This window comes from Euwallacea similis, chromosome 9 (assembly GCF_039881205.1).
Source record: "Euwallacea similis isolate ESF13 chromosome 9, ESF131.1, whole genome shotgun sequence".
Lineage (NCBI taxonomy): Eukaryota > Metazoa > Arthropoda > Insecta > Coleoptera > Curculionidae > Euwallacea > Euwallacea similis.
Window position 1 is genome coordinate 3,715,743 of NC_089617.1, and position 17,188 is coordinate 3,732,930.

General features: G+C 35.7%; 3 protein-coding genes across 3 annotated transcripts; 1 reads left to right on the forward strand and 2 right to left on the reverse strand.

The window, feature by feature from the left end:
• Positions 1-1,599: 1,599 nt before the first annotated feature.
• Positions 1,600-13,570, forward strand: LOC136410725 (uncharacterized). Its single transcript, XM_066393019.1, has 2 exons — positions 1,600-1,957; positions 13,185-13,570. Exons 1-2 carry the CDS (start codon positions 1,934-1,936, stop codon positions 13,488-13,490), a joined length of 330 nt encoding a protein of 109 aa, XP_066249116.1. The 5' UTR covers positions 1,600-1,933; the 3' UTR covers positions 13,491-13,570.
• On the reverse strand, positions 3,225-9,705 carry LOC136410847 (uncharacterized). The gene is made up of 2 exons (XM_066393202.1): positions 9,666-9,705; positions 3,225-8,731 (listed from the first exon to the last, which is right to left on the reverse strand). Exons 1-2 carry the CDS (start codon positions 9,666-9,668, stop codon positions 3,539-3,541), a joined length of 5,196 nt encoding a protein of 1,731 aa, XP_066249299.1. The 5' UTR covers positions 9,669-9,705; the 3' UTR covers positions 3,225-3,538.
• On the reverse strand, positions 13,450-16,538 carry Dis3 (exosome complex exonuclease RRP44-like protein Dis3). Its single transcript, XM_066393018.1, has one exon. The coding sequence runs from the start codon at positions 16,469-16,471 to the stop codon at positions 13,583-13,585; it is 2,889 nt and encodes a 962-aa protein (XP_066249115.1). The 5' UTR covers positions 16,472-16,538; the 3' UTR covers positions 13,450-13,582.
• Between the last annotated feature and the right edge of the window lie 650 nt (positions 16,539-17,188).

The window sequence follows — 17,188 nt, forward strand, 5'->3', positions numbered from 1 at the left end:
ATCATAAAAGGTCGAAAAAGTCTTGTAGCGCATTTATCCTGCGCATCAAATCTTATTTTAAAAATGGCTTATTTTCTGACGTCAATGAATCAAATTAGACGCATGCGCAGCTACCCTGCTTATGGCATTTGTGGACGACGATTGTTGAGCTGTTTTGGAATTTTATTCCTTCTAGTTACATTATTTTTATATTCCATTCTGCATTTTCTGCCTTTGGAAACCATTGTTTAGAATGGCGCTGTTGCATTCTTGATTTAATATCAAATCTGCGAAAATTGAAGATTTTTTATTCACTAATTTTGAAATCAGTATAACCTTCAGTTTACGATTTCTTAATCTAACAGTACTGGATTTCTGTCAGAGTTGAGTTTCCGAGAATTTAGTGAAAAGGAGAAGTAGGAGGAAAATTTTCCTTAATTTTGAAAATGTGGAGGTTCTTCATTTCCGAGATTTTAATTTAAGAAAACTGGGGTGTAGCACAAACGTTATAACGACATAATATGAAGAGATTGTCGCCTAGACCGGTTGTTAAATAGGCGTCTGCCTACAAAACTGACAATGTACATCATTGGATTGTCTTAAAATTTCTCTAAAAATTCTCAATATCTTAAAGTTTTTCATTTCCAAGGCTCCAGCAATAATCAGAGATGTAAATGGAATTGTTAAAGGACCAGTAAAAAGGGGTATCTCTAGAACAGTTACAAAATAAATAGGTACTCCCGAAACAGATACTTCACTAAATCTATAGGTAATGATCGCCTTAAAATGCTGAAAAATTCAATTATCCGAACCGAGATTCGAATAAATGTCACAGGCGTAGAAAAAAACTACTAGACTACAACATTCACAAAGCGCACTTTTTTTCCATTTGGCACAACAAATACCAATCATGATGTTGCGAATTCCTTCGATTTAAACAACGATCGAGAAGAACTGAAGGCAGCATATAATTTTACATTTTTTATCTTTTTTGCAAAATGGACTCTAATCTATGGCGACGAAATCGAAAGAAGTCACGTCATCAAGACTTGTATGCGGCGATCGCACCGACGCGTGACGCATCTCTGACGACAAAATGATGTCATGGAGACACTAATACATGGCGGCTTTCGGAACAAAAATTTGCTCATTTTCAGTAGAATTATGGCAATATTTTGCTACATCCAGTTCTTGTAGATTATAAGATGTAAAAAACTATGGATCCTTCAAGGTTTCTAGCGAAAAATTTAATTGAAATCGGTAGTTATTGGACAAAACTCTTTATCGCTCTGAGATTTGTCAATCTAACGAAAATGTTGAATGTTGAGGTCTCAAGTCACTGTCAGCAGATATTGACCAACAAATTTTGTAATGACAAACCTGAACTAGCTTGACTGGAATATTTGCTTAAATGAAAGGGTCGTTGCTAGGTAATGTTTTTAATCGGTATGTTAGACTATGCAACTACTACTACAATTTTTTTAATGATTTGATAATTGAAAAAATCCACAATCTTATGAAACAACAACCATACCTACTCATTAGTCCTATGCATTTAAATATTAATGCAATCATTACTTAGTTTTAAGTATGTCTACACATTTCGCACGTACGCATGCACATGTATTCATCATATTAATAATCGTTACATAATAAATTTGCGATTCTTAAAAATTATTACTTACTAAACTAGTTTCGAATGGACATATGAATTTTGTCACGTCCCGTCATCATTTAAAACCGATTATCCTTTGTGAAACACCATTTTCCATATATTTCTCAATTGGTCAAGTCACCCATTTCAGAACGGTAAAATTCATGGTCGCTCACGTTTTATATACGCTTTACAACTACTTTCGCTTTCTGTAAAGACGCCGGTGCGGTACTATTAATAGTAGATTAAGTTTTTGCCATAAATTCAGCTTCTTTGTTCTATTGCCCATTTATCGAAACCATGAAGAATTTGGTATCGCCAATGGTAAGTCTGAAGTGCATTATTTTTTTAATTAATTTGAAATTATGAGAAATGGTAACTTGAATGGATCTACATCATGCGGTGGTAGTGCCAGTTAAAATAGAGTAAAATCGATTTTCAAAATTTTGAATGGCATTTGATTAATTACTCGTTAGGTGCCAGCTTGCGCATCTTATACTTAAAATGGCCTTGACATTAACCTTTTAACGTAATCGATCTTGAATTTGGGAGGTTGGAGAAATCAGCTTTAGTTGCTTGACCAGTTATTTTACTTGTAAATGACCATAATTTTTTAAATAATTTAGATGCCTACTTAAATTCATCTTAATCGGGTCCGGCGAAAGAAATGTTGAAAGTAAAAATACATATTCGATATCAATGGAAAGTGATAATTAAATGCTCATAGAGGAGCTCAGAGAAAAGGTTCCAGAAATTTCTTTCAAATTTCAAGTTCTTTGCAAATTAAAATAAACGCGTCGATAAAAGCCGTTGAGAAAAATTTTAAGTCTGCTAGGAATTTCAAAATCGCTCGTTACTCTCCGTCCTAGGTCTGTTAATTGCTTCAGAAAACGAACATTTTGGTTTACATTTGGAAATGTTTTCTTGTCTCTTCTTTCTAACATTTTCAATGAACGAAATGTTTATCCTGGGAGAGGGAAAGAGAAAATTATTTGCCCCACATTCCCTTGAATCACAACTAAAAAACTTAAATTTAAATAGGTCTTGCCCGATCTTCCCCTGAACTATAAACCGATATAAATTTACGCTAAAATGCATTTGTTTGAATTAAACAGGAGCAGGCATACTCTCACTTTCAGTTTCGATGCCCCAGAAATTCGACTGATGATTATTTATATTTATCAGACAAGGATGAGTATATGCTCAACACCATTAGTTATACAGAGGAACATAGAGTAAATTGTAACTCATTTTTGACTAATGATTTATTCTCTATATGTATACTAAATTTCGGGAAAAACTGTAAAAAATCATAATCGAGGAACAGTAATACGTAGTGATTTTTAGGTCAAAAATTAACTTGCTTTTAGTCGAACGCCGGCAATAGATCTAATTCTTCTATGTCATTGGTACACTTTACAAACCTTGAAAGATCTTTAACAAAGAATTTCATTAAAATTGGTAGTTTTTTTTTTTTTTGGTTTACCCCACCTCCCCTTAGTGAAAAACGAATAAAGAAATAATTTATTTTAACCAAATACAATATTACCTTACATAACACAGTATCGGAATACAACTTAGAACTATCTGAAACACATATGTATATTAAATATCAAAATTGTTTCTGTGTCAAATTCCTCAGCTTAATGGAAAAGGTTTTCAAACAGTTCGGTAGCCACCACCTGGACTCTTCCAGAAGTCGACGTCTCAATGGAAAGGAAGTGTAAATTACAAAATTTTTCAGGGATGAACATCATCAGAGAAACCACATGAAAGCAGTAAGTTCTTCACTGAGGCAGCAAATTTTTTCTCCATAGCATGCAGGATTTCATACTTCCTATATATATGGTATATATTATATATGTATATTCCTAGTATATTTCATTCCATATTGCTCAAACAAAATCAATTTAAAACATGGAATTCATTAAATATGTGGATGATCTCACGAAGTCCTTTGGTAGAAGCCAACTTCAACGCAGTAAAATTAAGATCATCTGTAAGACTTGCATCTATTCTACCTTCCAATAATAATCTTACTAAATCCTTATGGTTATTCTGTACAGCCAAATGAAGACATGATTTTTTATGCAATGTAACTCTATTCACATCTGCTCCAGCTTGCAAAAGTATCTGCGCCACATCCAGATGCCCATTTATCACTGCAACATGTAACGGCATTGAAACATGCCCATCAGCATTGACATTTGCCCCTTGTAGCACCAGCTCTTTTGCGATTTCTTTATCTCCTCTGAAAGATATTAAGTGCAAGGGAGTCACTTGTCTCTTATCAGTTGCGTTCACGTCAGCCCCTTTCTCAATCAACATTCGTATTACTGAGAGATTCCCAGACTGCGAAGCCCAATGAAGAGCTGTGGATCCATCATCTGCTTTAGTATTAACGTCGACTCGATAATGATCAATCAGTGTTTCTACTACTTTTAAATGATCATGTGCAGCTGCAAAGTGCAAACCAGTAGCACCAACTCCGCTTTTGATGTTCGCGTGCATGTGCCACTCTTCAATTAGCATTTTTATTATACTCTCCTGGCCGGCTTCACATGCCACATGAAAAACGTTAGCCCCAATGCCGTTTTGAGCGTACAAGTCAGCAGGATTTTTCAAAAAGACTTGCATTGCCGGAATGTTGCCCGTTTTAGCCACCAGATGTATAGCTGGCCACATTTCGTCAGTTTTTTTTTCTTCCCAACGAGCACCCCGCTCCTCGAAGAGACGGAAGATTTTCAGATAAGGCATAATCCCAGTAAAGGGTTTGCTCCTTGATAACTCCACCATCTTTTGAATGGCTGCTACACAATTCAGACTTTCCGCCTCTATCTCAACTCCATTCTGAAGCAGAACTTGTACAATACCAAAATGTCCATGAATGGTTGCTAAAAATAATGGAGAAAACTTTCCTTCAGCAGCTGTGTGTAGGTCAGAACCCGCATTTATTAACCTCTTGACCATGGTAATGTTCCCTGACTGAACGGCCAAATGCAAAGCTATTCTTTCCGTTTTATTTGTCAGGTTGACGTTGGCCTTATGTTTAATCAGAATATCTGCGATGTCATTATAATTTTTGTGGGCAGCATAATGCAAGGCGGTCAATCCATTATCATCAGAATCGTCAATGAGGTTGGCCTTGTATTTCAAAAATGCAATCACAACATCTGCGTGTCCTCGAGAAACAGCAGCTATAAAAGCAGTCAGACCATTTTTTTTAGTCTTGCAAGTAAGATCTGCGCCTGCTTTAAGCAGTAATTCAACAATGTCTTTAAAACCATTCAAGGCTGCAATAATCAGAGCTGTCTCATTATTGATATTGTCTACTGAATTTATGTCTACCGAGCAAATATTGACTAATAAATCAACCGTCTCGAGATTACCTTCAAGTGTTGCCAAATGCAGGGCTGTAAACCCGTTATTTGAGGTCAAGTGAGGGTCAGCTCTGTTGTCGATGAGGGTTGAGACTATGTTATGATGCCCATTTTGAACCGCCAATTGGAGAGGAGTTTTTTGCTCTTTATCCCGAATATTAATCTCAATCTCTGGATGAGAGAGCAATAGTTCAACCACAAGAATATTATCGCTGCAGCAGGCCCAGTGCAAGGGTGCCCGTTGTTCATGGCCCATTGGAGTGTTTAGGGGGGATCCAGCTTGGAGCAATGTGTCAATGACATCTAAATGACCATTTTGCGACGCTACGTGGAGGAAGTTTTCCCCTCTAAGATCTATGTCGTACTGAAGAAGATTTGTGAGAATAATGGCATGGCCATATGTGACTGCTGCCAGACATGCTTCTGTTATGTATCTATGCTTTACATCCTCGTCCAAAACTTCTCGGAATAGAGCTTTAGTAGCAGGCCAGTAGCCGTTTTCTGAGGCCAACTTTACAGCCTTCCCAAAGTCCTCTTCCTTTATAATGTGTTCCTTGAGGAAGTAGATTAATAAAGCATCGTGACCGTATGCTGCAGCTTCTTGAAAACATTCCCCTATTGTATCAGTTTTTAAGAGTTGTTTCACGATTGGAATATGACCAAATCTGCATGCTAGATTTAAGGCTGTTAACCCTTCATCAGTTCTTAAATTGATGATATCTGGATGAAGATAAATAATGCGCTCCGCTATTTCGCTATAGCCCTTCTCTGCTGCCCAGTGTAAAGGAGTTTTACCTTGGGCGCCCTTAATCTCAAGGGAGATGCCCTGGTTCAGGAGATAGAAAGCTGCATCTGGATATTTATGTATCAGGGCCACGTTCAGTAATGTGTCTTCAAGTTTTTTGTTTATATCTAATTGTTTATTATTTATGAGGAAATCCATTATTTCAATATTTCCCATTGCTGTCGCCATGTGAAGCAATTCATACCCCGTCTGTTCTTCCAAGTTTTTGCTTAAATGTTGAAACAACAAGAAATTGCGCCCTGATAAGGCATAGTGTAACACGTTCCAACCAGTATAGTTACTGCACCGCAAACTATCTTTTCCTGCCTCTACGAGGTTTTCAAAGAGCCTAATGCTGCCTTTACGGGCGCACTGAAAGAGCTGTTGTTGTTTGCCAATAATCTCAACACATTTATTGAAGTTCTCACTAAAGTTTTCTTTGAGGCTTCTACTGCCAATTAAAATTACCCTTCTTTGGTCCAGGATAGATTCTCCACACTCCCATAATTTTCTGGCGCAGAACTGCACAGCTATTAGAGGGTTGCAGGGTAGAATGTCCATTAAAGCATCTCCATGGGCCAAGTAATTGCGCAGCTGTTTTCCCCTAAGAATTGGACACTTTCTCACTAGCAAGGTACTGTCGTTGCCCAACATATCAACATCATCCAATAGTTCTAGTAAATCGAGGACGATCATTTCCAGAGATGATACTAAATACTCAGAATTTGTTTCAAGATCAAATCTGTCCAGGACCACTTTTAGGGTTAACAATCTCTTGGAATAGCACAGCTTTATATGGTTATAGGTGCTTTCTTCAATGGCGTGGGGGAGCTGGTTCAGTACTGATTTTTTAACTTTTAGATTTTCGTAGAATGTTTTCAAATAGTTGATGAATGGTGCCGGTGGAAGAATGTCTGGAAGATTTTTGAGCAACCCTCCGTAAACATTGTGTATGTTCTTAATCAACTCAATCATCTTTACTTTATCAAATTTAGGAGCTTTGTAATTCTTCACAATTTGCTTTAGTTTATCAGAGCTTAGATTTAAAGCTTTCAACTTGAGCATAAAGTCTTCAGGATCCTGCAAAGCTTCCACTAATTCTTCTTTTATAAAATGTTGCTGTTGGGCTGTTTCAATTTTGCTTCTTAGATAACTGGCATCTTCATCACTCAACTTCCTTTCGATTCTCAGAAATATTTCTTTAACTTCCTTTTCTGTTTCCATAACTTTTCCAATGGGCGTTAGCAATTCATCCATTTCTCCTATCCACTGTATATTAGGAATTCTCAGACTGATATACATAAATATATCCATGTATATCAATTCTATTCTGTCTGCTCCCAAATTCTCCTCCCTAATTAGATGCGTTTGATACTGACTGAGATTTAATATGGCAGACTCTAGACGGTTCTGATTTGTCCACATCTCAAATTTCTGGATTAGCTTGCTCAGTTTGTGGCCTAATTCAATTAACGAGCTTTTAGGTTCTGATACACTTAAAGTCTTCAAATATGTCCGTATTATATTTTTAATACTGTGTAAATTATTATGAGTTCTAAGTACTTTGAAGACCCTGTTTATACCTTCTACATATTGATGTGCTATGAGCTTTATTTTTGTCTCGTAATTATTGATTAGCGTTAAAATATCTGCAATTAAATCTTTGTCTTGGTCAGTTTGATCTAAAATTCTCAGGCAAAGTAGGACGATCGAATTCTTGAGTATGGCGAACTCTTGCAGATTGTCTTTAATTGGCCGAACAACTTCTAAGTCAATTCCAACATATGTACGCTTAATGGCTTCTATGCTGGTCATTTCCAGGAGTCTTTTAAGAAATTTTTTCACTGCCTCAATTTTTAACTTGTAACTCATGTATAAAATATTGGATTTAATCTTGCGCAGATCTTCTTGAATATTCTTAAAAAAATTATAGTTCTTGCTGTCCTCCAGGGCTAGTTTTCTATTGAGTGTTGAGGCATGAGAGAGCATATTTCTAAGTCTTATGAGAATTGGCTTTAGGTGTCTTGGGGCTGCTCTAGACAGGCTTTTGTAGAGGTCCTCTGAGAGATTTGGAGAATCTGGGGAGTCTTTGATGTACTCACCAATAACTTGAAGCGACCTCTCGATTGTTAAACGAGCCACTATTATGTCTTTTTCAATATCTACGATCAGAGCATTATCAATGCTTCTGACGATTTTTTCCAAGGAATAAATGTCTCTTAGAATGAAGAAATCGTTGTAAAGCTCCTCAAATTCTGGTGTTCGCCTCAGTACCGATTTCTTAAAGTTTCCTCTATTAGATCTCTCTACCATCAAATCTCCTTCTTTGAATTTTTCCTGTACCTTCAGGAGAGTCTTCTTAAAATGGTATAAATATTGAACAAAACCTTGTTTGTGTATCAAAAGTTTGAAGGTAACATACACTTTGTCGCTACTGGTAAGAGTTTTTAAATACATGACCGTATAGAACTGCATTTCCTCCCATGGGAGTATTTCATAAGAATAATTCATGTTTCGTTTCAAAACTGAGAGATGTTGAGCTATATGTCTGGAGTGAAAAATAAACTCCATATCTACCTCAAAATCATTCTGATGGTAGTATTTTGAGACAAAGGAGCTTATTAGTTCGCAGGTGAAGTTGAGGTGGTTTCTCACATCCAAATACGAATTCTTGACTTTGTTGTTATATTGAGAAATGAATAGCAAGTCCAGCAATTTTGATTCCACTAGATACTGAGTGTCTGTGCTTAAAGGAATATTTTTCAACTGAACATTTTCATACGTCTGCGATATCACATTTACAGCAACGTCGGCAGTACAGGATAAATTATTAAACGAGTTTGTAATGGCTTGGATATTATTAGATTTAATGGCATTATACAACATTTCATCAAGAGCAGCATGATGACTGGAAGTTGGTAGTTCTTTAGAATCCTAAAATCAAAGTATTGGAAGTGATAAAGAATACATTGCATTTCATACCAGCCTCCTCCTCGTTATTACTATTACTTGTAGTCACAGAATACGCGCTCTAATTCAACTAAAAATTGTGCCCTGATAACATAGTGTAACACGTTCCAACGAGTGTAATGCTGCCGTTACGGCAGCATTGACAGAGTTGCTACTGTTTGTAGACATTTAAAAAACATAAAAACTTAAAAAATAAAAATATAAGACATTTAAAAAATATAAAATTGGTGTAAAAATTAGGAAACGCATAATTTTATGTAACAATTGAGACCAGGGAAGTTAACCCCACAACATAACACAAGTTATCTTAAATAAAATTTCGTAATGAGTTGATTTTTAACTTTGCAGTACGATGAAGAAATCACAAGACAATGGCGTCAATTTGAATCTAGTAAAACTGCCTCCTGTAATTGTAGAACTGCGGTAGCCATTGTCGTCAAACAAAAGTTTAATATGACACGAGTTATATAAAATTGCATTTCCTAATGAGTTTCATACATGTTTCTTATCTAATTTTGCTATGCAATAGGGATATTAAAAAAATAATTTTGAAAACAAAATTTTTCCACGAAATTGATTATCCTCATAAAGGGATTTAAAGATTATGTGTACACCATCTACTAATTTTTCTACACACGCTATAACTAATATTATATATTATAATAATAACAAGGGCGGGGCTGTGAAATGTAATTATTAAATAATTAAATCTGAAGGGAATTTATAATCAATTAATAATCAAATATGAGCAAAAAATTTCACTCTAATGCAACATCACATTACGCCAAGTGATAATACATTACTAATTTCAGGAGAGGCTACTTGTGTAATTATAATTCCATTTTCCTTCAGGTAAAACGATTTGAATATTTGATAAAGAGCATTTTTGCTTGCTTACCATTCTCTGTAAAATTCACTAGACAACGTGCAAAGTTACAGGTAGAAAGTAGTAGAGTAAATTAGCGTTTAGCATTATAAGGCTCCTTGTAGGAGATAAAGAAAAATTATATCTAATCTGTATTTAGTCGTATATTATTCCACTTCTCATTTTGTTGAGGTTTGTTAAAATGATTTCATGAAATAATACATTTTGGTTGATAATCCAAAAGTAGTGGCAGTTGTAGGAATATAAACAAAAATTAAAAGTAGAAAATATATTGTCCGATTTTGTCTTTTTTGAAAATGTACGTAATTGAGTAATAACTAGTGCTCTATTCATTTTTCTCTCAAATTTGCCGAGTATTCGTTGAATGAAAACAAGCAACTTTTGTATAAGCCAAGTTTAGATAAATCGCTCTATTTTTTACCCTCTAGTATGCAGAACTTATTTGTACCATTGTTTTTGGGACACCATATAAATATCGAAATTATCCCACCATATACATACCCACTAGTTCGCTCCCTGGATCACCATATGTTTAGATAAAACATATTTATTCCATAACATATAAGTACTCGCTAAAGTACAAAAATCATTTTTATTCAGTAGGTCATGGGATATCCTTAAAAGAATATACAGGGTATTTCAAATTCGATCCTCTCCATTGGGATCTCCGAAACTAGAGGAGATACGAAAAAGTTTAAATGGGGCCAAAGTTGCGCAATCTAGTGCTTGATCGATTCAAAATTTTAACTTTCCGAGTACTTCCGAAGATATCCGAGAAAAACTAAAAATTGGAGAATCCATTTTTATTTTTTTTAGCGTTATTTGACAAGAAAGGTTAAATCCGTAAGCACATTTTCATTGCCACTTTTTCTCAGCTACACAATGACATATTCAAATTTGCGATCCGACGTTTCGTCTTTCGGCTACCATCATCAACTTTATTTTTTCTTATGGGCGCCATATTGGATTTTTCGACAAAAAAATAGTGCGTTTCATTCTGAATTCATTGATATAGAACTTCTTATAATTTACTTTTTTAAAAGCCGAAATATTTAAATAAAAAGAAATATTACATAGTTGGCCATCGAAAGACTTTCTTTTGTTCGCGCTATATGACAGAACTTCTCAAACTAATTTGGAGCGTGTGAAGATTTCCAATGAAAACGAGTTTCCGAAGTGAAGAAAAACGAGATATGTTAAGACTTTATTACACATTTGATAGGAACAGTACGAAAACAGCTCAAATGTATTTTGAGTTATATCCGGAAAGACAACAGGCGCATAGAACATTATTTAAAACTTTGGACGAACATTTAACTGAGTTTGGTGCTTTTGAAAAACCTAGGATGAAGTATGGAAGCAGAATGGAAGAAGATATTAAAAAGATCCATAAGAAAAAATAAAGTTGATGATGGTAGCCGAAAGACGAAACGTCGGATCGCAAATTTGAATATGTCATTGTGTAGCTGAGAAAAAGTGGCAATGAAAATGTGCTTACGGATTTAACCTTTCTTGTCAAATAACGCTAAAAAAAATAAAAATGGATTCTCCAATTTTTAGTTTTTCTCGGATATCTTCGGAAGTACTCGAAAAGTTAAAATTTTGAATCGATCAAGCACTAGATTGCGCAACTTTGCCCTCATTTAAACTTTTTCGTATCTCCTCTAGTTTCCGAGATCCCAATGGTGAGGGTCGAATTTGAAATACCCTGTATAGTGGTGGCCAATAAAATAATAATTATAGCTAACAAATTCTAAGAATCAAGGTTTCGTACTATATATACTATAGTATATATTTAGTTAATTGATATTTGTGTATTATATTATTTATTACGTTAAATAAATCAGAAACGAAAATTTTGTTCTTAGAATTTGTTGGCTACCACTCTTATTTTATTGGCCACCGCTGTACATATATATACAGGGTGTTCCACCCCAGCTAGAACATTCGATAGCTCCCAAACCAATGGAGATACCAAAAAAATTATTTCATAACATGTGTTTCGATTTAATTGCTGCATATTCTAGAATTATTTTCAAATATGGCGGACTTCCGATTATACCGGAAGTTGACACTAACTTACTTATTTTAAATGGAACACCCTGTATATTATTACATTTTTGAATTCCTTATTCAAAATGAATATCAGTTCATTAAGCATATGGAAGCATTAATTCGTACCATTCACAAGTTATTAGACAATTTATAATAAAATTGACGTATGCATAACTGAAGAAAAAGTCCAAAATCAAGGAAAGTAAAAGAGATAAAATTTTGGGGTTTCTTTCATTTCAAAGAGCAGAAAATAGACTACTACAGCGGCTACGATTTTTTTATTTATTGTCTAAAATATCAATTTTCTGATACTTGTCAAATGGAAATATTCAACCACCAACAATTTCAGTTTTTCAAATGGAATGATATAATTATTTTTTGTCTATCCGACGCAGAAAAAAAATATCTCTCATTTGATATACTATTATCAATAAGTATTCTTAAATCAATCCGCAACAAGAATATTTTTAAGGGGCAGCAAAAATGATGCAAAAAATAAACGGTTATCTAAAGAATGTCAATGGGATTTCAAAGTACATGTTCAAATTGTTGACCGTTATTTTCAACGCACAACTGGACCCTGTCATTAAACTGTTTGTTAATTTTAATTAATTTAAATTTTTTTAAGTTGTTGGTGGTAGAATATTTCCATTTGACAAGTATTAGAAAATTGATATTTTAGGCAATAAATAAAAAAATCGTAGCTGCTGTAGTAGACTATTTTCTGCTCTTTAAAATGAAAGAAACCCCAAAATTTTATCTCTTTTACTTTCCTTGATTTTGGACTTTTTCTTCAGTTATGCATACGTCAATTTTATTATAAATTGTCTAATAACTTGTGAATGGTACGAATTAATGCTTCCATATGCTTAATGAACTGATATTCATTTTGAATAAGGAATCCAAAAATGTAATAATATACAGGGTGTTCCATTTAAAATAAGTAAGTGTCAACTTCCGGTATAAACGGAAGTCCGCCATATTTGAAAATAATTTTAGAATGTGCAGCACTTAAATCGAAACACAATTTATAAAATAATTTTTTTTATATCTCCATTGGTTTGGGAGCCATCGAATGTTCTAGCTGGAGTGGAACACCCTGTATATATATTCAGTTAAAGACTTGCTATGGATATCTCTCTATAGAAAATCCTATATGGATATGCGATTTGTCGCCCCAAGCCACGTTGTGGAGGACATAGGAAAACGAATATTCTATTGGGATTTCATGTAAATGCAAAGTTCCGTCACGTAGCAAAACGACCTTAGCATATGCAGTTTAGATGGCTGCTGCATATCGCTAAAATATGCGCATCAATGAATCTTACTCATGTGGAAAATACCGTATTCGGCACTAGTTGCGCAATATACCATTCCAACAATGGAAATAATTCCTTCAACAATTTCCAAGCGCCTTAACGACACAGGATAACCTATATATACCTATATTTTTATAATCTTTTATTATTTTCTCAGTTATGTCTTCTAGTCCTCACTACAGCGCCTAGCACCTTGAAAGCCGACCCTTTAGGACTAGTAAAGGAGTTGATCCAATTCAACTTAGTCGGACATCCTGTTTTGCACAAATCGGTGGAATGGCCCTTCGATCCTGAAGTTGGGATTAGGAGATCCAGACAATACCAGGAAGTGAATGGACGATTAGGGGAGAAAGCCATCCAGAGACTGGGATTAGGGATTGACGGATATGACCAAGAGAGGTTGACAAAGCAGGTGGCTCGAGATCAAGGGCATTTGAACGGGCTTGATTATTTAACCCCTTAGACTACATCCAAAGATACAATTATTTATAAATAAGTTTTAATAAGTCAACGAGATAAAAAAATACATATAACAATTTAATGAAGGACGTTTAATTAATGGGAAAACCTACTCTTCTTGCCTTTCCTTGTCCCCTCACTCTTCCTCTTGCGCCCACCACCAGTCTCCTCCGCCTTCGGTTTTAAGCCCTCTTTCTCCAATTCTTCCAGCGAGGGAACACTAAATCCTGCCACTGATGGTTTCACCAGTTGCACTGCAAATTTTTCATGTTGAATATTACTAGAGTCCAACTTCAATCGAATCGTAACCGGGTCAAAAGTGTGGAACACCACATCAGCAGCTCTCTGTGTTTGGTGCTCTTCGTCGTACTCAAACATCGTACTTTCTCCTTTATTCGACAAATATAAAGTGCATTCTAAACCGTATCTAGGGATAAGGATTTGCAGAGCGTTTTTGCGCACGTACAAAATATAACCTTCCTCATCGTTGAGTTTACCTTTAAAGAAGAGGTGGGTGTTGAAGGCCACTGAAGCTCGACCTGCGTACTGCGCCATGCGGTTCCTGTAATTTAAGTTCTGACACAACTCGCTTGATTTCTGCTTGTCCAGAAGGTCTGGATAGGTGCTGTCAACTCCGCAAGATATTGCCAGTAAACGATGGACAATAACGTCTGCGTATCTTCTTATTGGAGACGTGAAGTGAGTGTAGAGAGGTACAGCTAGGCCGTAATGGTAAAAATCGTTTTTTGGCAACGTCCCACTGGGGAAATACACAGCTTGAAGCATGCAGCGAGTGGCTAACATTCTAAGCATGGTATTAAGATAGGGATTATCGGACTTAGTTGCTTTGTCTAAAGACTCTGCCAAGTTCTTGCCTGAATCGATTTTAATATCAAAGCCAAGGTGCTTGCCCGCCTTCACCAGAGGGTCAAAGTTGATTGCTGGAGGCGTTGGATGTCTCCTCAGCATGGCACAATCGGGGAAGTCCTCCAAAATTTTCTGCGCCACACTAATATTAGCTAGAAGCATAAATTCTTCAACCATAGAGTTAGTTTCATACAATTTCTTCACTTCAACATCCAAAGGCTCCATCGTTTCGGAATCCATCATAATTTTAACTTCCGTTGAGGCCAAAACTAAAGCCCCATTCTCCAGTCTTCTTTTCTTCAAAATTTTGGCCAACTTATTAAGGTTCCTCAGAGACACTGCTATAGAGTCAGTTTTCGTCTTGTCATCAATTGTTAGTTGTGCCTCCTCATATGTCATTGCTTTCTTAGATTTAATTATGCTCTTATAGAATTTAGTGTTCAGAATATTGGCCTCAATATCCATTTCCCAGACGCAAGAAAACGCAAATCTTTCTTCACCTCCTCGAAGAGAGCACAAGTTGCAGCTCAACAATTCAGGAACCATATTAATGCGTTTGCCCACTAGATACACGGTGGTGGCCCTGGAGGCTGCTTCCAAATCTATGGCTGTTCCAGGTCGGATAAAATGAGACACATCTGCAATATGGACTCCAACCTCAAACTTCCCTCCTTCAATAAGGCGGCAATGAAGAGCATCATCAATATCAGTACATCCTGGAGGATCTACTGAGCATATATCTATCTCCCGAAGGTCCTTCCTCCTCTTCTCGTCCTCTTCAGTGATAATCCAGGGCAACTTTGGCAAGCAGTTAAGGACTTCCTCTGAGAATTGACTGTGAGGTACATCATGCTCAAGTAAAACTACTTCGTTTTCAGTATCCTGGCTGCCAATTCGGCCTAAAGCTCTGACGAAATGGCCATGAGGATATCGCGAATATCTGGGCCATGAGTCTATCGTGACTATAAGCTTTTGAGTTCTCAAAAATTCCGCCTGGCGAGTCTCAATTCTCACTTTGGGAACAGATTTGTTAGCAGGCACGAAGATCTGGTATAAACCCTCGGAATTTCCTTGAAGAATGCCGCAGTACTGTTTCCATTTTCTTCGCACTATTCCCACAACTCTCCCCGTAGGTTTTATTTCTGATTTATGCACTTTAATATTCTTCAAAACTCGCTCCTTTTCCTCGACATCTTCAATAGTTTCATCTGAAGCTCCTTCGTCTTCTAGTATAATTTCACTAGGACTAATCCAGTTTTCTTTTTTAAAAACTTCAACTGCTACAATATCACCGTCTACAGCTCTATTAAGACCACTCCTTCCTTGAACCAAAATCGGATCCTTAAAACTGTCCACGTTGACAAATCCTTCCAGGAAATTGTCTTTTGAAGCCCTAAAGATGCCTTGATGCAAAATCCCCTCTTTGACGCCTTTTAGCAGCTCTGAAGTAGAAAGATGAGGTGGGAAAATATCCTTTTCTTCCGCCTCTGAAAAACTGTCATTTCTTGATAACTTATCCGCTAACAAAGCATTGTTTTCCAGATTTTTCACATATTGAGTAATAGTACATGCAGGAATGTTTTCTGCGAGAGCCAATTCTCTGTTCCTGGCATCGTCCGTAATAAGCACAAAATGCTTTTTTGGTAGGTGACTTATATACCACGTTGCGGCCTTCCTAATGCATTTGTCATTGTGGTCATTAATCAACTCCCCTTGCTCCTCAGGGATATAAGTATCTTTGTGGTGGTCATTAACAAATACATAGAAATGTCTATTAGGATTATCAATTATGGTATTTAATCGCTTGTATATGGGCAAACTCCTATGCTTCACCTCTTTATACACAGTGTGCAAAATAATTACATTGCAAAGAATTGGTTCTTCCAATACATCAATCTGATGAAGGATTATGTTTGTGTCCAAAATGATGAAATGGTTGAAGTCATAGAGGGAGCATTTGTTAAAGTGATTCTTTGATAAATGGCTGAATGATTCAGTTTGGCATTTGGTACAGCTAGAAATTCCACATGAAATGTCATCTCTGATGTAGTGTTCCCTAACGTTTTTAAGGAAGTTGCCAATCTTGTTCTTTTTTATAAACGATCTGGTGGTGAACATGGTTGAAGTTTAAAGAAATTTGGGACTTAGTACAAGTTTGATTGGTAGTTAATGTGTTGATTTAGAGCTGAAAGTAGAAATAATTGTATTTAAACTATGTTTAGAGGTTCTATAAAGGAAAGTGAAAGTTTTTACTTTACAAAAGTTAGTTTATTTTTTTATACCTGTCAAGTAATAATAATGAATGACACACTACACTACAGTAATTATGAACCAACCAATTTTACTTATATTGCACTAGAATTATATTTCTCACAAAAGTTGTCTTTTTTCAACATATAACATAACAAACTTCATTTCACTATCAAAATAAAGTCCCAAGTTTCCCCAGAATCATTGTTTAAAGACCTTGTATATACTATATGCATATACCTGTATTAATATTAGTGATGGCTTGGTCACTATATCAGGGAGAAACATGCAACAGCAGTCTGCAATTAGTGCACATATATATTTTTCCAATTTATTGTGACATACTTAAATAACATAATTTGAACAAATATACAATATCAAAGAAAATAAGAAAAGCAATGAGTACAAACGGTGATTTGAGAGTTATAATTGTAAAAAAAGATAAACCTGCCAATTAGTGCTCAATAATGGCAATATTTTAACATCTATAAGAATGAGAGCTATGGGCTTAGGTTAGTATCAATGTCTCTCATCAACACCATAATACGTGAAATACTTCAACTCTATATGAGAGATGAACTCATG

Excerpts from the sequence above, each read along its gene's own strand:
- LOC136410725 (XM_066393019.1), top strand. The coding sequence starts at position 1,934 with ATGAAGAATTTGGTATCGCCAATG. Across the intron at positions 1,958-13,184 it reads AGAATTTGGTATCGCCAATG|TTATGTCTTCTAGTCCTCAC; the intron begins GTAAGTCTGAAG and ends TTATTTTCTCAG.
- Dis3 (XM_066393018.1), bottom strand. The coding sequence starts at position 16,471 with ATGTTCACCACCAGATCGTTTATAAAAAAGAACAAGATTGGCAACTTC.